Here is a 23,488-nt window from a genome sequence, read left to right on the forward strand (position 1 = left end):
TTGAATTCAAATAATCCAACCATGGTTACAATAGACATTTATTTAAAGTGTGACATAGGTAGAGCAAATAATTCTTAATGATTTGGGTTGAAATAACTTTGTAAAAGTATGGTGAGACCAGGCACACCCACAGATCACTTCTTTGCCCATTCTTCTCTCTCCTTTCTTTCCCGAATAACCTCTTTTAGATAGGGTTCAAGGTAGAAGTTGTCCTAAAGAAGAAAGAAGAAAACAATAGGCCTTAGACCACCAATGAAGTTCATTGCAATGAATTAGTCTTTGCTTATAACCTAAGAAAATATAATCTGAACCTCTAGGAAATATGTGCTTTTTAAATATAAAACCTCAGAAAGATCATGCAGTGAGCAGGTCAGGAGAAGGTGTACAATGCCTATAAGCTTGCCTGACTTTTGAGGACAGATGTCCATGCTCAGAGCTACAAAAATCACTCAACAGACTTCATATAACTAAAATTCTTAATAGAGCAGGAACCAGAGTAGAGGGAAAGCAATAATGGCTGATGAGGCAGAAAATCTGAATTCTAGCCCAGGCTTTCCATACTAAAGACTAGCTTAGTGATGTCACAAGTCACTTCACCTCCAACTCTCACCTTGTTGTTATTTAAAATAGAACCAACAGCTTTCCACTAACCTCATCCGGCTGCTGAAATGCTACTTATGTGGCATGACTTGGAGAAGACTAAAACACTGAACAAACAAGCATGTTTCTCCTGTTTCTGATACTGCATCTTGAGTGACTGCTAGACACATCAACCTGTTCTACCTCCTCATATTTTGTCCACTGATCCTTAGGCAAGATCTGATGCCTCATAGTCAGGTCCAGGGCTCTCTTAATTCGAAACATCCTGTCATTATAAAGGTCCTCAGGAAGCCTTCTTATGGCTTCTTTTACATCTTCAGTTTCATGTATTGTATCATCTCGCATTAACCCTGCAGTAGGAACAGAAGAACCAGATTAAAGAACAATCCAAAAAAAAGTGATTTTTGTTTGTTTTACACTGTTCAGACAGCCTCACTTTGTAGCCCTTGCTAGCATTGAACTCAGAGAATCATTTGTTTCTTCCCACTCAGCCTTAGACTCACTTGCCTTGAAACAACCACCTTCTTGCCTCTGCTTCCCCAATAATAAAATTACATAACTCACCATATCTGGTAGGAGCTTTTCATGTATATGTGTGTGTACACATATATCTCCATATACACGTGGAGGCCAAAGGGTAAATCTGAGGTATCAGTCTTTGAGTTTTCACTTTGTTTGAGATTGTCCCTGCTACTACATAAGCTAACCAACCAGTGTCTAGAGATTCCTGTCTCTGCTCCCACTTTCCCAGAGTAGCACACTGCTTGTGCTGTGTCAACTTTTATGTGGGTTCTGAACTCAGGTCATCAGACCTGTGGAGTCACTGAGCCATCTCCTCCACATAGAACTTTTCTCTTCTAATGAACAAAATATCTGACTGAAAAAGCACCAAATTACTAGGAAAGATAGAAATCTTGTGTTTTGGACCCAAGTTATTGCTTGAAGAAATATATAGGCTTTTTAAAAACAGTATCAGAAAATTCCTATTTCATATGAACTAGTTCAGAAAGCATATAAAATGTGTACCTTGTCCTTGAAACCATGTGGACCTTCTCATCTGAGATCAAAATATAACTAGGACCAGGGAGATAGGTAGGCAGGTGAAGGTACTTATTTACAATCTGAAGTTTGATTCCTGGACACCATGAAGGAAGGAGAACTAGCTTCCAAAAGTCTTCCTCGAACCTCCACAAGCACACCTTGGTATATATGCAACTGATAATGTTTTTTAAAGGCATAAAGATCTCAAAATTTATACTAAGGAACCCTAAGATCTGCTGATGCTTCCATTCAGCTTCTAGACCACAATGTGAAGTTCACTGCTAATTAGACAACACTAAAAAAGTTCAAACATCACATAAAGATCAGAAATTCAAAAACAGTTTATTTTTAAATCTGATACAAAAACAAATGATCTCTTTTGAATTATAGGAATTCTTTAAAAGTACTGAATTCAGGGAGAACAAGAGAAGGAAGACCACAGAATGGATACTCACCCAGTTTATTGAATCCTGCAGCATTATAATACCACTTTCGAAAACCATCCAGCCACTTGCTTGATGCTGCAACTATAATTACCACTGTGTTAGTTGCTACAATATACTTATAAAGAAATGGACCAATTGGTAAAGAAGCAGTTCTCTTATATACCTAAGGATATCCCTTTGTATACAATGTAGATAATCATTTCACTCATGACACTGTGGGAACAAATGGTAAACTCAAAACTAAAGGTGCCTAATAGCCACAGGTATACTTCCTGACACTTTGGGTTCTCAGAGTCCAACACCCTTTCCCCTGCTACCATAAGAACTGAAGGACCGGAGACAGGAAAGGATCTGAAGCACTTCTGTTTCTTGTAGTTGCAGAAATAACTTTTTCTTTTCAAAGGAAGTGTAGCTATGAGAGTTCAGGTTAAGTGGCAGGCCTCTAGTCTCCAAAATTTTTAGTCTACATTGTCTTATTTGGCTATCATCTTTAAAATTATAATTTTAAATAATTAAAATATAATTTATAATTATTTCTAGAAAAACTTTCATACTATCAGCTAATTTAAATATCAATATATTAGTAAAAGAAGCCCATTTCCCTTTTCTCAAACAGCAAACTGTTCATCAAGGGAATAATAGTATTTGAACATGGATAAGAAGGAACATTCAATGTTAAATTTAAATCTCTTAAAGTAACAAAGCATGCCTGTAATCTCAGCATGCAGGAAGTTGAGACTGTGAATACCAAGCCTTGTGTAAACAAACAAACAAAAACAGAAAAACTAAAATAGGGGCTGGGAATATGGTTCAGCCTCATGCCTAGCATGCAAAAAAACTATTCAAAAACAAAACAAACTTAAAACATTTGGGGAAGAAGGCTAAGCCTGAGAGAGATAACGGAGAAGAGGCCAAGAAAGCAGGAGAGTGCCTGATGTTGACCAGACGTGGTACAAGAAAGAAGATAGAGCAAGCTTAACCTTTCCTTTTAAAATGTGAGGGACACATGTGACTGCCAGAGGACATTAGGTCCTAGTCGTCCTTTTCATTTTTGAGATGGCATCTCTCACTGGCTTGGACCTGCCAAGTACATTAGGCTAACAGGCCAGTGAACCCCAAGATCACTTGTCTCCTTGTCTCCAGCTCTAGGATTAAAAGCATGGACTAGGGCTACTGAGACAGTGTCTCATATAATGTAAGTGGCAGTGTCTCATATAGTGGAACTCAGGCTTTATTTAAAAAGAAAAAGCTCAACAAACAAAATGGGTTCTGAGAACTGAAATCAGGCCAGAATTTACATTGCAAGGCAAACTTTTTATCAACTGAACTATATTCTCAGTCCCTAAGCTTTAAGGCGATTTTCTTACCATAGAAGAAAAAAGAAGCTCCCTTCCTAATTATCTCCTTCCGACTTCCTACTCCTCAGTAAAGATTACTACATGGCTTCCTCCAACCTTAGAAATTAGAAATCATGCATAAAATTGTTTCTAAGAGAAAATTAAAATAGTCAAGGGCTAATGCTCAGTTGGTATATTGCTTGCCTAACATACACCACAAAGCCCTGGGCTCCAACTCCAGCACTACATAAAACATGATAGTGGTTCATTCTTGCAATTCCAGCATTTTTAGGGTGGAGGAAAAAGAATCAGAAGTTCAAGGTCATTCTTCAATACACAGCTAACTTGGGCTACCCTGGCTCAAAAAATACAAATATTAAAAAAAAAAAAGCATAAGAACTAAATTGTTAACACAGCAGTGATTATAACATCGATTAATAGTCACTTAATGTGTCAGGCACTGCTCTGTTCGCCCTTACCACATTAGCTAGATCAAAAGCCTGTTGCAGAAAAGGAAGCTGGCTTATGTAAGTATTAAACTCAACGAAACAGAATACCTTAAATTTAGTAAGGTTTCTTAAAATTGTGTCAAATGGGTAAAAATTAATGCCTTCAGAATTTCCAAGGACTGTAAGAAGAGTATCAAGTATTGTTTTAAAAGACTATTCCAATTTATACCATCAAAGGGCAAAGATTAAGTTTAAAAAAAAAATAGGAGGGGGGTGAGTAATATTTGATGTGAAAACATTCTGGCATTCTATCTCATGACAAATTTGTTCTAGTGCCTACATTAAACAAAAGTCCTTACAGCCCTGCAGCTCCAGCTCACTGTCCAGATATGCCAAGGTTAACCTGAAACCTCACTATAAACCTATTTTACCTCCTTTTAATTCTTCTGACAAGTCTCAGGAGCGTCATGCAGGTTCTGTTTGCTCTGATCACTGTCACTGAAATGGCCGGCGCCTGACTCCAAATGCTCCCCACTACTCGCTGTGGCAGTCTTCTGCTGACCTCACCTCCCTAAGCTGTCCCAGGGAGGGGAAGGAGGCCGAACCCGGCCAGCCACGGTAGGCTCCTTCCGGTAGAGGTCCCTGTTCTAACCCTCAGGCAGGCCCGACCTGGCTCAGCGAAACCTGTCCTTTGAACTGCTAGGTCGCCACGTCTCTTATCGCAAACTATTTAGCTAAAGCAAAAGGAGAACAAATTCGCGAGAAAATACAACCGCTCCACGATACCAACAAAGGACTACTTACCAGCAGATCGGCCCGCCATTTTGACCTAAGAGTGAAGCGCTGCCTTCTGGGTAAGTCCTAGAGGTCACGCACGGCTAGAACGCAGGCGTCCTGGATACTTCCGGTAGGGGAAGGGAGGGGCAGGCGCTGCTCTGATGGCCAGTAGAAGCCGTTTGTTTACTCTTTCCTATCTGAATGTACTCCATACATTAGGCTGATCTTTTTGTGTGCCTTGTTACAAAAAACATTCTTCGCGACACAATGGGAAAATTACTGCGAAATTAGGAGACAGTGTTATTCAATGCTCTGTTACAGGAAAGAACCTTTGCGAAATAAACGGAGCCTTTGCTTGGAAACAGGTAATGTAGTAAATGATTTTCAGGCAGACAGCATCTCAAAATGGATGGAGGGGATTCTAGGACGCTAGAGGACGCTTGATGCTCAAATTCTTTATGTCAAATAGTGCGGTGTTTTAATATAATGTATACACTCTGGCATTCTTTAAATCACCTCAGGATTACTTTTAATACAGAATATAAAGTAAGCACCACACAAATAATTGTTATACAGCACTATTTTGGAAATAACACAGGTATAATGAACATTTACAGTTAACACAAACATACCCCTTCCCGATCTGTGGTAGACTTAATCTATAGGTCTGCAATCTTTGGGTTCAGAAGGGTGGCTATATTCTTATTTAATTCTAAGTCAGTGTAATTACTGGTGCTACCAGTATTGAAAAGAGAAGGGAGGTGAGCCCCAGAAAAGTTCAGTAAGTTATCCAAGGGCATTGAAATTGGGTAGAGTCCAGTTGTTTGTTTGTTTGTTTAACTAGAATTGAGAAATCCAGTCTCAAATTCGGGCGTCCTTATTTCTAGGATCGCATGCTGCACAACCAATCCCAGATAACTTTAAGCTTCTAGGCTTCACTTTCCCCACCTAAAAATCCCTATCAAACAATTTTAGTAGAAAGTTGGGTTGGATAAGCTTTAAAAATATTAACTTTAAGGTAGGAGTAAATGGCACATGCAAGATCAAAAAATTCAGTAGTCTGAGGCAGAAGGATGCCTGCAAGTTCAAGGCTACAGTTGTCTACATAGTGAATCTGGCATCAGTTTGCAAGACCTTACCTAAAACAAAACAAAACAAAATATTAAACCTAAGATATATCTAGAATTTGTATATAGTATTAAAAATGGAGCAAGAAGACTGTATAGACTGTACTTTCAAGATCTCAACCCCAACAGGTGGAGTCTAAAACAAAACTAAAGACAGAAAATGGAGTTACTGTTGAGTTTTACTATGACTCAATAGTGGTCTTACCATGCTGTCTTTCAGACTTAAGTTGAGACCTAGGACAGCATAGAACTGTCTCATTATGAATCCAAAATGTTATGAAATTGTTTTATTCAGAAGTTCTAGTTCTGTTGCCTTCTCCCCCTTTCTTCTGTTTCTGATGCATTGTATCACTCAGCTCTAGGACTATATGCAGTAGCCATCATGAAGTCTGAAGGATAGGAGTAAGTATATACATTTGTACATTGGCACATTGCTTTGCAAACAGTATTCATTAAACTTCACCCTGACAAGTTTCAGCACCAGGGTGAAAGATGCTAAAGAAGAAGATCATATGTCAAGGTATGTCAAAAGTATCATAGATATAAGATAGTCACAAAAATCTAGTCTTATGTGCAGTAAGCCTAGGACTTAGTGTTTGCTCATGCTTGTTAATGCTGGTTTGAAATGTTTTGGAGAAGTGGCTCAGTGGTTACAAACAACTTGATGCTCTTCCAGAGGACCTCAGTTCAGTTCCAAGTTGCAGTGTAAAGTTGCATCACTACCTATAACTACAGCTCTAAGAGATCTGATGCCCCTTCTCGTCTTGTGGGTTCCCACATGCATGTGTGAACATTCACATATACACACAAATTACTAAAACAAATCCTAAAAATATCTCTTAAAAGGTTTTCTTTCTTTCCTCCTGGCATAGAAATTACACTACTTTGATTCTTTAAATTTTAGACATATACATGTGATACGTTAGCATACCCCTCACACACACCTGCAAAAAAATTTTTAAAGATTAAGCTTTAAGATTTCTTTTCCCTTTAGTAGACTGGCAACACCCAAGTCATAATAACGGTTTCTAGGATGCATCACTCTGTACCATCAAATCACTTTTACTCTCAAGATAGACATCATCAAGAAACAAACCTTTATGGTTTAAAATTGCTTAAAATTTTAGGATTGTCCATGACAGTAGCACAACTAACCTACTCATGGTGTGCCCCTGTATGTATGTGTTAAGTGTGTCAATGTGTGCATGTATGTATACATGTATGTGTGTAGGCATGTGGATGCCAAAGGTCTAAGCTCAATGTCTTCTTCAACCACTCTTCACATTAGCTTTTGAAAAAGGATCTCAGTGAATTTAGAGCTCATCAATTTGGGCAAGAATGACTGGCCAGCAAGCCCAGTGGATCCTTCTTTTTCCATCCCCCCAGCATTGGGATTACATGTGCATTGAAGCCCTCAATTATTACATGGGTGCTGACAATTAAACTAGGGTCCCCCTGTGTGAGTAACTCTTGGCTAAGTTACCTCCCTAGCTCCAAGCTAGACTACTCTAAGTGGATTGTCATAAAGGCAAAATAAGTTCCCAGACAGACAGAACAGGCATAGCTGTGCTTTTTTCTCAGCTGTTTTATTTATTCATTTTACCCTTGGAGAATGATGGAAACACATTTATATCACATTAGCCAATTTATTTTAGAACCTTGAATGTCAAGTTAGAAAGTAATCAGAGATGCTGACTAGATCTGGCTCTGAGCAATCAACTTAGCTAGTCATATTATTCTTTTAGGATTATCTAACACACACAGAACTTTGGTGTTCAATAAACTGATTCTCAATCTAGTGGCTTAACACAGGTTATCTCCCAAATTTGACTAAGCTGGGTGTTTCTGCAAAGGTGGGAATACTCAACACTGCCATCCTCATCACTTTACTCGCTGAACTGGTTGGATTTTTTGTTTTGCTTTTTGTCAGTCATCGTTCTCTTTACCCAATTTCTTCAATTGGTCTCTTTTACAGAATGGTTCACGATTCCAATATTCTAAGACTAGATATAATATACAAGTGGTTTTCAAGGTACTGCTTCATAGTGTTGAATGGAGCAAACCATATTAACCCTAAGTCACTATGGGAGAGAACTTCTTCCGAGTACCAATATCAGGTATGTTTCACTGTGGTGATGCTAAGGCAAACAACTAAGTGCCTCACTTTACAAAAAAAAAGAAGTAAAGACATAGGGGCAAGTCACTTGCCCTGGGTTAACATATAAATGATAATTGTGGGAAATGTACCAGCTCATGTTATAAATCTTGCTGGTGCTAAGTTCAAGGTTTCTTATGGCTGTCATTATGTCTCAATGACTTTCTTCAGATTTTCCTGATTACTGGTAGCCAATTGTGGACAACTTCAAATATTCATGCTCAGAAGTAATATTATGCATAAACCCAAATAACTCGTTTTTGAGTAGAGTAGTAGATATTTGATGAAGTGATGTTTTAAATAAAATCATCTTGTGACAAAACTATTTTCAAAGATCAGTGAATGAAAATGAGAAAATCTTCCACTATTCCCAAAAGCTTCATAAGAATGACATATTGTTAGTCTGTGGTAAAGTTATTTCTTTTTTTTTCTAAGCTTACTGTATTTTATTTCTTCCTAAGGATATGATTTTTTTTTGATTTATTTATTTATTATATGTAAATACACTGTAGCTGTCTTCAGACACTCCAGAAGAGGGNGTCAGATCTTGTTACGGATGGTTATGAGCCACCATGTGGTTGCTGGGATTTGAACTCTGGACCTTCAGAAGAGCAGTCGGGTGCTCTTAACCCACTGAGCCATCTCACCAGCCCCAAGGATATGATTTTATCAAACAGGAATTAAGTTACTGGAAATTTGTAGGAAAGCCCTACTAGATTGTATCTCTACAAATATACAACATCGAGAAATAATTTCTCTGGCTGGAGACATAGCTCTGTGGTTAAGATAGCTCTGTGGTTGCTCTTCTAGAGGTCCTTAGTTCAATTCCTAGCACCCATGAAGCAGCTCACAACTGTCCACGACTGTAGTTCCATGGGATCCAGTGCCCTCTTCTATTGTGCATTAATGCAGACAAAACACTCATATATATAAAAAAAATCATTTAAAAGAGATAATTTCCAGTGAAAACATATCCCTGGCAGTTCAGCTCCAACAAATACATCTACTCCAGAGCACCTGCATCTACGGCTCAGAGAATAAAGAGGAAGATGGGGCACAAATATTTAAGAGCAACACTAAGAAGCTACTGTGAAAGTTTCTTCGAAATGGCTACCTAAACAAGACAAAAATGGCAACATTAATAATGGGCCATGCCAATGCGTAGGAGGAAATTTTTTGATGGGCTCTATACCTAGACAAAAATACTACAGGCAACTAATGACTGCTGGTAGAATATGCTTCTCCCTAGGATGAGGTTCCACATTGGCTGGTATGGTGGTTTAAGATGGCCTGGTTACCAGGGAGTGTCAGCATTTGACAAAGATTAGGTGGTATGGACTTGTTGGAGGAAGTGTGCATTTGGGGTGGGCTGAGAGGTTTCAAAAGCCCATGCCAGGGCTAGTCTTTTCCTCTCTACTCAGGACATAGAACTCTCAGCTACTTCAACATCACTATATCTGTCTGCATGCAAGCATGCTCCCTGCCAGGATGATATGGGCTAACCTCTGAAAGTGTAAGCAAGCCCCAAGCCCCCAACTAAATGCTTTGTTTTATGAGTTGCCTTGGTCATGGTGTCTCTTCACAGTAACAGAAAAATGGCTAAGACAGTTGGCCAATGCAAAATGCTGAGCCCTGAAACCAAATACACACAAGCAACAAAAACAACCACAAGACTGTATTTATATATTTGTGCATTAACATTTATAAATGTATATATACACTTAACTACTGTAATAAAAAGAAGCTATCAACCTGAGGCATAGTATGGGAGAGATGGAAGAGGGTGTACCAGGGTGGTATGGAAGGAAAAAAGGAAGGGGGGGGAAAGTAATAAAATTTTCCTATTAAAATAAAAAATAAACGCTAAAAACCAAACCAAAAAGTTACCCAAAAAAGGGAATTATGAGAAAAATGATTGTAATATTGAAACCAGAAACATTTATTTTAAAAATATATTTATTCATATATATATTTACTTTACAAGAATATATTTAAACATTCATCAAAAACTAAAGAGTTTTTAAGAATTTCTCAAAATCATTTACTGAAGCTTTGGCAATTTCTTTACAAAATATTTTATCAGGAAAAGATACGAACTTGTCCAAAGAAACATAGTTAGGTTTTGCTGGGTCATACTGTGCTCTTCCCAAGTAGGCAAGAAACAAGTGTCTTTCTTTAATTTTAAACACTCTTGTATTAAATAACTGGAAAAGAAAGAAATTTACAATAAAAAGCTGAAATTCTAACAAACTTACTTGGTTAACTATTTTAATAAGTTAGTTTAATAAGTTAGTGACACTTCTTTGATTCCCAGCACACTTGTAAGTATTACTAAGTTAGAAATGATGTGTTAGACATGGTGGTGCTCACCTGTAATCACAGAACTTAGTAACATGAAGCAGGACTATTAAGTTTAGAGCCAGCCTGGGCTACATACTGAGTTCCAACCAACCTGAGCTATTGGATAGAAATTCTGGGCTATGGGGCAAGAGCCCATCTTTTAAAAAATGAAGGAAGAAGGTAAATTCTCATTTAAAAGGCACTAAAAACTAATGCAGAATGATAATGAAAGGCAGCCTTCATGGAGGGCAGCCAACATGATGACTCCTGACACACAGGCAAGTGTTAGAAGGTAAAGCCTCAGGAGTTACCCTAAAGCCACCTCATGTGTAACCTGAGAATGAGACCCAGAAATTTTTTTTAACAAGCTATTTAGGGTTTAGATTATCTGTCAGGTTTGAGAACCAACATTAATGACTAAGATATGTTAGCAAAAAGGATTTCATCATCTGTGAAGTATTAAAGTGTCTCTGTTTTTATTTCTAAATTGTGGTACCTACCCACTAAAAATCAAAATAAAATGAGGCTGACCCCTTTTATGCCTTTTAATATTAAAATCCCTAAGGCCTAAGGAGAGCACAGACATTTGACAAAGGAATCATGAGCTGGCTACATGCCTAGAACCTGCTGTTGTATAGATGAAGGGACAAGAGGGGAAGGGCCCCCAAACTGAAATGATAGGCTGCAGCTTGGGGATCTGGGCTGTTGAAGAGGTGGACCAAAGCCCTTCTCTTGGCTATATTTCAGAAACCATGAGGCACTCCATAGAGCAAATACTTCTAGGCCTCTTTCCCAGTGACCAAAAGTCGATACAGTGTGATAACTATACACCAGGAAAAGATACCAAGAAAAACAACAGAGGGAAACTAACAGCTTTGAGAACAGTGAGCAAAGAAAGTATAGGCTGCTAACTTAACTTGTTATGCCTCTGGAACAAAACATCCGTTTGTGTCTCTGCACTGATTGTTATAATGCCCACAGAAAAAGAAGCATGAGATGGAATAACATATGGAGAAAGGAGACCTGTATGGACTGGCACAAGCCAATCAGTGCTGGAGTTCCAGACACGATGCTGGACTAGAACCCTTTATAGGACCTTATGGAGAAACGATTCAGAATAAGAAAAAATACACTTGACTGCAGAGAAACTGAGAGGAAGACTTTCAGAAATTAACCACTATCAAGACAGGCAGACTCTAATTCTCAAGACATGACAAGATCCTAACACAATCTTGAAACCCATTGCAGGTTTTGGTAAGAGTGGTTTCTGGGCCAGTGGTGAACAGGAGTCCCACTTTGTTCCTCTGATTGTTTTCTTCATTTGTCAAATAGGGATAATTGGTGGAAAAATAACAATAATGGGTCCATATTATTAAGAACTAAGCAATCAATCAATAGTTGTTCATTTTTCTATGATCTGTCTCTCGACTACACTGAATTAATTGCCCCAGGACTCCTCTGGTTAAGATTATACTACTATGTAAACTTATTTTAAACCTCTCTCACACTAGATTACAAGCCACATACAATTGAGTTCTGTAATCTTAGTGCTCATACACATTCTGGCCCAAGGAATATAGAAGTTCCATTCTATAATGAATGACTGGACCCCATGAATAGGCCAAGGCCAGATTCTCATATAACCCATTCTCAATTATCCAACCTAGGAGACAACATTCTGTCAATGTTCCTTCATGGAAGATTACTTATAATTATTCCATAAACTGAAGTCATCCAATTCTCAGCTTGCTATAATCTCTCTAATGTGGCCATAACAACCTATAATAAGGGTCACTCAGTGTATAGTGGGCAAATAAACATTAATTACTCTATGGAAAGGAAGTGGACTGAATGCAATGTAATTCTGAAAGTGTGCTAAGGTCATGCATCTTTTCACATATCTGTAACACCGATAAAGGAAACTGTATTTCAAATTTAATGGAGGAAACCCCAAGAGACTATGTTTGTAAATAAAAGCTATAGGGGTAAAGACAATTCACTGAAGTCTCTTCAGAAGACTTGCAGCTGTGAACTTCCTACAAATATAAGCACCACACCTGGCAGCCTGAGTGCAAGACAAGGGCAGTTGTCTGAGACAGCTGAGAGATACGTTACCTGTGGAAACTTGACAATGATGTGGTGGGGAATATTCATCACATTGTGTACATAATCAAAAGTATCTGTAAGTTTTCTTTTGTTTGCAGTTAGCATCTTAGGGATTTTGATGACCATATGTTGAATTTCATTATGTTTAAAACCAAGTTCAAGATGATAAACCTACAAAAAAGTAAATTTCCTGGGAGTCATGAGTAGAAATGGCCTTTAGTACTATTCTAGAGGGCAAATTGATCCTTCCAAATTTTAAAGTAATGACCTTTTAAAATTTGGGCATATTTATACCAGTACCCCTGAAAGGATTATGGCTCACATTGGCTGAAGTCACCCAAATTTCAAACCCCTTATCCACACAAGAGTGTCCCTGTATTGATTGTCATGAGGCTCACAGGAAAAAAATCAAAACAAATAAAATATCCTGAGATGGAATAATATATGGAGAAAGGAGGCCTGTATGGACTGGCGCAAGCCAATCAGTGCTGGACTTCCAGAAAAGATGCTGGACTAAAAGCTCCATGGGACCTTATGGAGAAGGGTCAGAATAAGAAAAAATACTCTTGACTGCAAAGAGACCAAGAGGAAGACCTTCAGAAATGAACAACTATCAAGACAGGCAGACTCCAATTCTCAAGATATATCCACAGACTACAGAATCTTCAAAAGCACTGAAGGTTTTTGTGAGACAGTGATTCCTGAGTGAGTGGTGGACAGGAATCCCATTTTGTCCATCTGCACTGTGGTATACAGAGACTCTGTGGCATCTTGAGAAATAATACATTGTTTGAATCTGAGCTCCAGTTGCCTGAAATTTGGGTGACAACTATGAGACTGTGGGCTTAAATCCAATCTACAGTAATCTCAGGAGGAGTGGAAGGGAGAAAGTACAAAGTACAGGTCGCAGGAGTCCTGCACTGTGAAACACAGAAGGAAAAGTAACCATCCCCTTGGCTTCCAGGAACAAGCTGGCCCCTGGAGACCCATCTCCCATTCACTGCTGTATAAAGCCTGAAAACTGAAGGTCCAGTGGTGAAGGTCCAGTGGTATGCCTGGCACCTGCTGCATCTCTCCAGCTAGCTTATTAAAGCTTAGGGGATGATTTGGAATGTGTGACGACAGGGCGACTGTCTGAATAATGCCGTGACTCAAGGCTGTGACTGCTTCCCACAGTTCCAGTGAAATTGGGATACAGGCCCAACTGGAAAGTATTAAACATAGTGATTATTAGCCTTGGTCAGTAATAAAAGCTGCCCAAATTATGGACTTAGTTGTAGTTAAGTGAGGGAAGCCATTGTGGAGTTTGCAAAAAAGCTAAATCAGAACCACTATAGGATAGTCAAAATGTTTTCACAGAATGGGAACGTGGCCAGGAAGCATAGACATTGCCTATCAACTAGGCAACAAAAAAGCAGTTTCCAGGTCCCATTTATTCCTTACTGCTTTAGGATCATGGGTTCTAATGTCTGCAGGTAACTGATTTACATAGACTAGGTAGCATGCGCAAAAACACTGGCTGAAATAAACTGTCATTTCTGACTTTTAGAAATAACTTCTGCTAAAATTTTTTGTGTTTTATGAAGTTTCTACAAAGACTCTAATAAATGTTACTTTAGCTATTAAGAGCATGTGACAACTTGAGCAAGAAACTTTGCCTCCTTAATACACAGGTTTGTTTCACAGAAACACAAGACACATTTCTGCTGAAAAGTTCTGCTAAAAGTTTTGTTTTTGCATGATGACAACAGCAGTATTTATTCTTAAAAAAAAAAAAAAAAACCTTAACCAAGTATAATAATTAGCTTATAGCTTCAAGATATATTACCTTCAGGTTTTCCTTCATAGGCTCTAGACTTCCTGTTAGTAGCCTTGGAAGACGAACAACCAGATCTCTAGTCTATAGTTAAAACATTAATAATCACCATCATTATACAAAAACATTTAACTAGTTAGGAAAACTAAAGCATTATAAAGAATGTAAAGCTAAAATTCAAAATATGACCCAATCAAATAAATGACAGGAATCCTCAAAATAAACATCAACAACATGGTTTGATGAAAACTCTGACATAGAAACAAAACTTTAGGAAGCAATCTGATGGAGCCCCTTCAGCCTAAGCCATCTTTGTGCACAAGTATCACCCAGTAATAAGATCTGTGCAGGCCAGGCACTTGGAAGCAGGACATTTAAAGATAACTAAAAGAAAAAAGGTATTTCCTTACACTTTCTTTTTTTCTTACCTTCTGCACATTCAGTTCAAGTTCTTTCTGAAAAAATCCCAGTCTGTTATCTAGTCTTTCCACGGAGAAGCTCAACAGAAATGGTGCATTTTTGACCATCCGTGCAATGTCTGTCTTACTGAATTTTTTTGACTGTAGAAAAGCTACTCTAGAGAAATAATAAAACATACACATATGCATGATAAATATTTCCTAGAGAAATAGAACAAAATATATATATATGTATACATACAAATATTTACTGATATGTTACTTCAGGAAGCAGGAGTACTGTATTCACTTAATTTCTACCACCACTCTATTTTCTATACCCATCTCGTCAATTTTTACGCATACACACACACACACACACACACACACAAACTTCTGCGTCTACTCAGTGCTAAAGTAGTGTTTTTTTTTAAAGTATTCTATAACTCCCCCATAAAAAAGATCAATAAAAATATGTTATAAAAACCTGCATATGAACACTTTTGAAGGAGAAACCCACAAAATTTTGATTAGGGTTCATTTAATTTAAATCAGAAAATAATTCTAATATACTTTTGGGTATATCTTTAAATTAAAAAAAATATTATATTATGTATGATGGAGGGGGCATGAACATGTTTTGGTGCACACATTGAAGTCAGAGGACAATCTCTGTCCTAAGCTCTAGTCTTCCACCTTGTTTTGAGACAGGGTCTTTCACTGTTCACAGACAGAAAAGCCAGGTTAGCTATGATCTAAGCTCCAGGAGATTCCAGTCTCTGCCTCCCGTATCACCAATATGTCCCATGGCACTGGGCTTTATATGGTTTTAGAGGATCCATACTCTGGTCCTCACACTTGTATGGCAAGCACTTTATCCAGAGTCATCTGTTTCCAGATAGAAGTTTTAGTTTTGAGACAGGGTCTTCTGGCCTAGTCCAGGCTGGCCTTCGCCTTTTTCATTTCCTGGGCTTAGTTTCCCATGTGCTGGGATCACAAGCTTGCATTGCCATGTCTAGAATTAATATGCAGTTTATTCATTCTGGAAATTCTATAAAGGACTCACAATTATACACACTAGATTATTTTCATTGAAAATAAAATAATTCTGGATTACAGATATTGTAGAAAATAAGACTGCTATATGTAGCCAAGGCAAAACCCAAGTTTAACTAAATATTATTATATCTTTGCCCATCCTTTTGAGTCTATACATGAAGTTTCTACAAAGACTCTAATGTGGGGCCATGAAAGACAGCCTGTTTTGGTGGAATGAGGCTTTCTTCGGAGACCCAGTAGAGACCCAGTAGAAAACTCTACAAGGGACTGAACAGTGAGCCACATTCACAGAGACAGATGCCTGACACCACAGAGCCCCAAAATCCATAATTCTGTGATTATCAGTCACTCAGATAAAACCCCAAGCTCCTGGCATTCCGGCTAGACTCCAACCCCACAGACACCTGACAAGGTAGCCCAGCCCAGTATAAAAGGAGCTGCTTGCTCCTGCCTCTCTCTCTCTTAAACTCTCACCTTTTTTTACTCTATCCAGCCCTCCTTCTCTCCCTCCCTTCCCCCTTCACTCCACGTGGCCATGGTTGGTCTCCTTCTTCCTACTCTCTTTCTTTCTCCCTGCCTTTCTACAATAAAGCTCTAATACCATAGACCGTCTCTGCTCATCAAGGCCTACCATGCTTGAACGATTGGATAGGCTTTCCCCTAAAGAGCTGTGTCTAACCTCACGAGTGGACCGGACTAAGAACTCTTGACTACGTGGGAACCACCCAGCACCCCCCCTCTTCCTGCCCTCTCCTCCCTTCAGCCCTGGGATGACCAAGCTGCCCCCGGGGCCCCCATTTTGTTCTCAGCTCTTCCATGGTGTCCAGTGGCATCTGGGATGCCCAAGACTGAGAACCTGTTATCTCTGGCCTCAGTGAGGCCCAGAGACCTAGGATTGTCCCTTGTCCACTCCCTTGCGGGCTGGGTTCAGTGGATTCCCACAGCCAGACAACCACCTGGGGTGGTAAGGAAAGTGTGCAGCAGTACTCCCAAGTCCTCCCGCCCACAGCACTGGAACTCTGGTGGGACTCGGGTTTTCTCTCACTCCTTTTATTCCCCCATGCCTGGTGCCCTACCCTCTAATAAACATTTCTCTAGTTTTAAGAGTATGTGAAGCAAGAAACTTTGCCTCCTTAAAACATAGGTTTCTTTCACAGATTAATTATAGGAAGATGCTATATTACATTAGTTAAGTAGTTAGAACCCTGGAGTTTGGCCAACCTGGTTAGAGTCATAGTTTTGCTATTTATACTACTGTGTGTCTAATTTTGGGTAAATTACTCAAACTTTCTATGCCTCATGTAATAATTAAGGCAAAACCTCTCAAATGATTCCCACTGTGTGACATTCATGCTTTACTGGGATAAATCTGGAGTAATGAGGCACACTGGCTTTTGAATGGTGAAGGAATCTATACCTGAAGCCAGGATGCTGGGTGTGAAGTTTTTAGAATCACTCCTTCCTGTGTCATGATAATTTCTATCTCAGGAGTCTGAGTCCCATGATGAGAAAGCACCAGTCTTAAGTCTGATGCCTGGTCCAGTGCCTTAACTAAGATGTTCAATGTAAGAAATGCAATGTTTTGAGCTTATTTCTTTTCCTACTTCATAGAAATGACATTAGTTTATTATTAGCTCAAGGAACTGCCAAGACCTCTGTAGCTCAATCCCAGTGTAGAGGACAATCTAGAGCAGAGATTTTCAACATGTGGGTACAACCACTTTGGCAGAGGGCTGTCTGACCTTTTCACAGGGTTCACATGTCAAATATACTGTATATTAGATATTTACATTACGATTTATACAACAGTAGCAATGTTATAGTTATGAAGTAGCAACAAAATAACTTTATGATTGGGGGATCAACACAACACAAGGAACTGTATTAAAGGGTCACAGCAATAGGAACATTGAAAATCACTGGTCTATTCTAGAAGGATTGACTGGGTAACAATAGAGGAATAGTGCTGTTATCTTGGCAGGATGAGAGGCAAAATATCCCAGGTGGAGATTGACAGAAATGTCCACTTGATGTGAGAGATGGTCAAGATAGAACTGAGAGGCCCTGGTGTTTCACTGGAGGTGAATGACAAAAGCCATGAGTGATAATTGTGATTGAGTAATCAGGTAAACTGAGTAGTACCTCCACTCAGTGTGCCTGAGAACACATACTGACCCAGGGGAGACAAGTGGTGAAGTTATCATTAACGTGAGAACAGAGCTGTCTTGTTCTGGGTTGACATCATCTTACAGTGTCTTCAGACTGTCAACTGTCTGATGGATGACTAAAGTACAAAGATATTTACAATTCAAAGAAAGCGTGTGACACCTAATCATGGATGTCAACTTGAGTACACATGGAGTTAACTAAACCAAGTTTCTGGGTGCTTACCTATATGGGGATTTTCTAGATTATTTGAGGGGGAAAGACCCACCTTAAATCGAGGCCACACCATCTAGTAACAGCCCACATAAAAAGACCTAGAAGAAGGAAGCTTTTGTTTTTGTTTTGTTTGTTACCCTTACTCTAGATGACAAGAAGTGCATTTACCTGTTGCTTTGGCATTCTTTGCATGGTATCAGTACCAACGTCTTTAGGAGTCTAACACGTACTGAAGACCACCAACTGTCCAGGATTCTGCAAGATCCCAGCAACAGACTGAGAGTGCTGAGACTTCCAACCTCATGGAACAAATAACTAAAGCATTTTTGGCTTTTTGGTCATGAGACAGCCACTGTTGGATCAGCAAGATCACAGCCTGTAATCCATTCTAATAAATATATATGGAAGGGCTACCTACCAGATTTCTTTTTGAGAGAACCATGATTACGATGAAGGGGATTTTAATTTATGAGATAACATATTATTAAAGTATATTGTTTTTGTTATTATTATTATTAAATCATTTGGTCAAAGAATGCTAAATATCTGCCATCAAAAATTAGAAATATTGGGCATGGTGGTACACATCTTTAATTCCAGCACTTAGAAGGCCGAAGGAGGAGGGTTGTAAGTTCAAGGCCAGTCAAGATGATATAGTGAGACCCTGTTTCCAAACAGGAAAAAGGAAAGAAAAAAACAGTAATGACCATGCTTTCATAATCTGCCCAATTTCTAAGTGTACTCTTAGATAATTCAATTATTTGCTAATAAAAACGTCAGAGAAAAAATTTATGGTTTCTGAAGAATTTCAATATTAACTCATTAGTTAAGTTGAAATGTGAAAATAATAACTGATAGTTAAGACAAAACAATTATTTTAAATACTCTTAAGATCAGAAGTCCATAATTAAAAGAACCATGGATATTCACTGCCTAGGGTTTTACTGCTGTGAACAGATATCATGACCAAGGCAACTCTTATAAGGACATTTGATTAGGCCTGGGTTACAGTTTCAGAGGTTCAGTCCATTACTGTCAAGGCGGGAGCATGGTAGCATCGAGGCAAGCATGGTGTAGGAGGAGCTGAGAGTTCTACAGCTTCATAGCAGAATACTGGCTTCCAGGCAGCTAGTATGAGGATCTTATAAAAGCTCTCACCCACAGTGACATACCTTCTCCAACAGGGCCTCAACTTCTAATAGTACCACTCCCTGGCCTGAGCATGTACAAGCCATCATCCTCATCCAGAAGATACTTGAATAGCAGACTACAAAGTTCCTCATACACATATAAGTAATTCTTTCATAAGTACTTCCTAGGTTATGTGGGAATCATTTCAAACTTTACCTGGTCTTAAGATTTTCAAGGTCTTCAGAAAAAATAGCATAATTTTTTGTCAGAAATGGTCCCAGCTGGTTATCTTCTAAACCCAAATCTTTAAGAAATAGCAGTATTTGCTTAATGTGTTTTTCAAAATCCAGCCTTAGAAGGAGGTTGGCTGCATCTGGATGTTTTTCTATCTTAGACAAATCCACTCCTATAACAAATGAAAAAGATTGGTTTGAAGATAATTTCTTATTCAGTCATTAATTTCATATAGAAAAGACTACTGATGAATAATAGTTTTAAGGGATAACTGATATAGACAAATGGAAGCTTTTAAGTGAACTCGGTGCAGAAGTGAAGTAAAATCAATTATAGCATTTATATGTTAAAGGTCAATGTAGAAAAAAAGACAAAAAACATTTATTCTTAAATTTTCCTCAAAGACAAAGTCATTAAATCATGTTGATAGCTACTTGGAAGGCTGAGTCAGGAGGATTGTAAGTTTGAGGCCTGCCTGAGTTATATGGTGAGTTCATGGCCAATGGTGAAACTTGAAGGGACTATTTTAAAATACAAAGATAAAAGAAAAATAGAAAAAGGCTAGAGTTAGTTCAGTGGTAGAGTGTTTGCTTAGTATACATAAAACCACAGGTTTAATACTCAGTACCATAAAACTCACTTTCTAAAATTATTTCTAGAGGCACCTTTACATATGTCTTATAAAAGCAATGGAATAACATTTTTCATAATTGTATCCACAATCAAAAAAAATCATCATATCCATTCACCAATTTTAGAAACAAATATAATTACAAAACTAAATTTGTTGGTATTATTAGTGTGCCACATACCCACACACACCACACTCCCACATGGAATAGAGACCAGAAACTCAGAATAAACTAAAACAATTTACCACACACTAGTGATGACATTTTAATTCAATAATGCAGCTGTAGTTTAGTTAACCTGCTATGCTCCTGGTGGGTCATGCCCACTCATTTTACCCACCTAGGAGCTATCTGGATTCTCAAATAAACACGCACACAGAGAGATACACACAGTTAATTTTAATATAACTTGACTAACTCAAAGGTTGGGCAGTTCTAATCTTCCCCTCAGCTAGCACACATTTCCCTCCTGCAATCCTGGCTTCACACCCTCTAGTTCTTTATTTTATCTCCTCTGTTGCCCTGGCTCCTGCTGGGCGGCTCCCTAGTCTTTACTGCCCAAGATGCTTATGAACAACAGCCCTTCCAGGGGTCATAATCCTTCTCATCTACATTTTCTTTCTACAGCTCTAATTCTGATCTGTCTCCCTCTGAATTATGGAGCATATCCTCTTTCTAGGTCCAAAGGTCCTACCTCAGTTTACCTGCCCAGCCATTAGCCACTGGCTCTTCGCAAACAAACAAACAAACAAACAAAACCAACTGGGGAAAAGGACCTTTAGCATTTAAACACGCAGATTCCCAATTTGGGGGCTGGATTAAATCAAAGCATCTCACCAATCCCAAACATCTCACCTTTTCTGACCAAATTTTTTTTTAAAAAAAGGGCTCTTCTCTCAGACATAAATTGAGCATAACCATAACAATTATGTAAATTACAAAGTATGATATACAATTAATATCCAGTCCATCATATTTGTCAATTAGATAAACCTACTATCCTAACTAAAGAGCTTATAAATCTTTACTTGCATTATGTTTTGATTTTAGCCTGTATCACTATCTGAAAGCCATCATTTCAACTCAACTATTAACTATATGTAATTTAAAAATAAAAGAAAACCAAGTACAATTAACGAATGATGTGAAAAATGAGATGGAAACTAGTTTCAAAAATCTGTGACATACGGGGGAAATGTTTTAAAAATAATGTAAAAGACTTGGACTTCAAGTGAGTTTACACATGTTGGAGGGCCTCACTCAGCATGAGCTGTCATACCCTGGTCGTGGGGTTGCTTTTTAGAAGCAGTGGGGGAAAAATCCCATCAGGAGAGTACAAGGCTCACACATGATTCCATTAAAATAAAAATCCAGCCACTGACTGTCCACAGTGGAACAGCCACTTCTGCTAAGGACAGGGCATAGAAAGTGAGCAATAGATGCTCTAACAGATCCTGGCTTGCATCTTTTACTGCTATACACACTCAAGTCATCAGCCAGGGTCTGGAAAGCATATTACCCTACAGAGCACAAATGAAAGGAAATGTAATATGATGTCATGAGGAGAGTAAAGTGGATACACAAAGGGATGTCTAGCAACACAGATAAGTAGACCAATCCTTTTCCAGAGCCAGAGAGAGCTGTAATCTATTAGTGAAAGGACACATGAAAGAAAGCTGTTGCCATGGAGAAGTTAAAGGACCTAAAGAAGAGTGAGAATGGGGGAAATGACCTGGCCTGGCCCTTCTGGCCTTTACAGTGCCCTGGCAGAAGCTGCTTAGAAGCCAGCAACACAGGAGCCCCTGTGCACAGGACTGACCTCCTGATATTTAGAACAAGCAGAAAAAGCAGGAAAACAAACAGAAGAGGACCAAGGCTTTAATGGATCCTCTAGGTTACTGCCATTTACAGTTGCTTTCTAAGGCATGTTACTGAAATTATTAGCTCATACAAAAGGAATGGGTGGAACATATCCTAAAGCTCTAAGTATACAGTAAATTATTCATAGGTCAAGACCATGTTGATCCTTCATCACATTAAGTATATGCTATAGGGTAGGGAAGCTGTTCTGAAAGTAAAGGTAACTTACTCTGCTGCTCAAGGCAGATACCACATGTCATCTCTCATCTCTGAACTTACTACAGAAAGCATCTCTTAAGCTGTGTACATTCTGAGGTTCAACAGATGTTTTAGGTATAACCGTACTATTTCTTAATTAGACAAAGCTAATTAACATATCACCCCATGTATTGTGTGTTTGTGTGTGTGTGTATTTAAAACATACTCTTAGTAGATCATAGTTTTCCAGAACTTACTAAGACTCGACACTTTGTATCCTTCCACCAACATCTCCCCATGTTCATCTTCCTTACCCCACCCACCATTCTTCTTTGTTTCTGTGAGCTTGATTTATTCATCATTTACTAATGAAACATTCCTTTGTATGTAAGTCCTCCAAATCCTGTTGGAAATGATTTTCATTCTCTGATACTACTGACTGGTATCCCATTGTGTGTATGTGTAATGTATTTCCTTTAATTATTCACTAAGTGATGGATGCTTAGGTTAGTCAAAGAGACTTTATTTTTATCTCATTGGGGAATTCTCATCTCTATCTTCTTCCAGTTATTCTCAAATAGGTATTTGTAACCCTGACTAGCCTAGAACTCACTACATAGACTAGGCTGGCCTTGATCTCACAGGTATCTGCCTACCTCTGGCTCCCTATGCAGAGATTACATGCCTCTAGCCTCACATGAAGTATCTTGGGAACATGGGTCACTTCTTACACATTTGGGTAATACCTGGCTAACTAGGTCACACACAGGAGTGAAACATTACCATATGCTGACATTAGTGCAGGCATTAAAAACAGGTAGAGTGGAACTCAAGAAGAGTCACTCAGATGTATGGCCAGAGAACACATTTCAGAAGCTATTGAACTTGAAATAAGTTCTCTACCTATTGGTCAACCAAAGAAGTGAAGTAGACAAAGCAGGGGATTGATAAGATGAACAGGAACTGAGGGAGAACTCAAAGACTTTTTAAGTTTCTAAGCAGTTAACCTGTATAGCCAATTTGCATTACAGAAAGAACACTAACACTACAGATCTTTTGCAGGGCCAATATGACTGAAGAATAGAAAGTTATCAAGTTAGGGCTAGAGAGATAGTTCAGTATGTATATATGTATAGTACTTGCATTGTAAGCCTGAAGGCCTGAGTTTAATCCACATTAAAAAAAAAAAAAAAGCTTAGTGAGTGATGTGCAGTTGTAATCCCAGTACTGGGTAGATGGAGACAGTAGAGAAGTAGAGACAGAAAACTCCCTGGGGCCCATTGGCCAATCAGCTTAGCCTATCTGCAAGTCCAGAATAAGGAAAGAACCTGACCTAAAACAAAACAAATGCAAGCCATTAAATGAAAAAAAAAAAATTGCTTTCTACATGTGTATATATA

General features: G+C 38.6%; 2 protein-coding genes and 1 long non-coding RNA gene across 5 annotated transcripts in view; 1 reads left to right on the forward strand and 2 right to left on the reverse strand.

Moving 5' to 3' along the window:
- Positions 1–4,776, reverse strand: LOC110334014 (cytochrome b-c1 complex subunit 7). 2 transcript variants are annotated; one of them, XM_021215835.2, is made up of 4 exons: positions 4,678–4,776; positions 2,097–2,168; positions 784–950; positions 1–212 (listed from the first exon to the last, which is right to left on the reverse strand). In XM_021215835.2, exons 1-4 carry the CDS (start codon positions 4,694–4,696, stop codon positions 135–137), a joined length of 336 nt encoding a protein of 111 aa, XP_021071494.1. In that variant the 5' UTR covers positions 4,697–4,776; the 3' UTR covers positions 1–134. The 2 variants fall into 2 exon arrangements, with proteins under 2 accessions (XP_021071494.1, XP_029403180.1); XM_029547320.1 differs by lacking the exon at positions 4,678–4,776 and adding an exon at positions 4,305–4,425 and having other exon boundaries at positions 22–212.
- On the forward strand, positions 4,322–6,766 carry LOC110334016. The gene is made up of 3 exons (XR_002381108.1): positions 4,322–4,727; positions 6,134–6,297; positions 6,650–6,766. It is a non-coding gene; the product is annotated as an uncharacterized LOC110334016 (long non-coding RNA).
- Positions 4,820–23,488, reverse strand: part of Mterf3 (mitochondrial transcription termination factor 3) — a 24,583-nt gene continuing 5,914 nt past the window's right edge. The window contains exons 4-9 of one of the 2 annotated variants that reach the window (XM_029547319.1): positions 19,381–19,570; positions 18,202–18,288; positions 14,623–14,770; positions 14,207–14,278; positions 12,388–12,549; positions 4,820–4,929 (exon numbers count right to left, since the gene is read on the reverse strand). In XM_029547319.1, the coding sequence (XP_029403179.1) occupies positions 4,927–4,929; positions 12,388–12,549; positions 14,207–14,278; positions 14,623–14,770; positions 18,202–18,288; positions 19,381–19,570 (662 nt within the window). In that variant the 3' untranslated portion in view covers positions 4,820–4,926. Of the gene's footprint in view, positions 4,930–9,870; positions 10,137–12,387; positions 12,550–14,206; positions 14,279–14,622; positions 14,771–18,201; positions 18,289–19,380; positions 19,571–23,488 lie in introns of those variants that run through there. The other variant, XM_021215392.1, reaches the window with a different exon arrangement.

Source organism: Mus pahari, chromosome 16 (assembly GCF_900095145.1).
Source record: "Mus pahari chromosome 16, PAHARI_EIJ_v1.1, whole genome shotgun sequence".
Classification (NCBI taxonomy): Eukaryota; Metazoa; Chordata; class Mammalia; order Rodentia; family Muridae; genus Mus; species Mus pahari.

Excerpts from the sequence above, each read along its gene's own strand:
- LOC110334014 (XM_021215835.2), bottom strand. Across the intron at positions 951-2,096 it reads TGCAGGATTCAATAAACTGG|GGTTAATGCGAGATGATACA; the intron begins GTGAGTATCCAT and ends TTCCTACTGCAG. Across the intron at positions 213-783 it reads AGTGGACAAAATATGAGGAG|GACAACTTCTACCTTGAACC; the intron begins GTAGAACAGGTT and ends TTTCTTCTTTAG.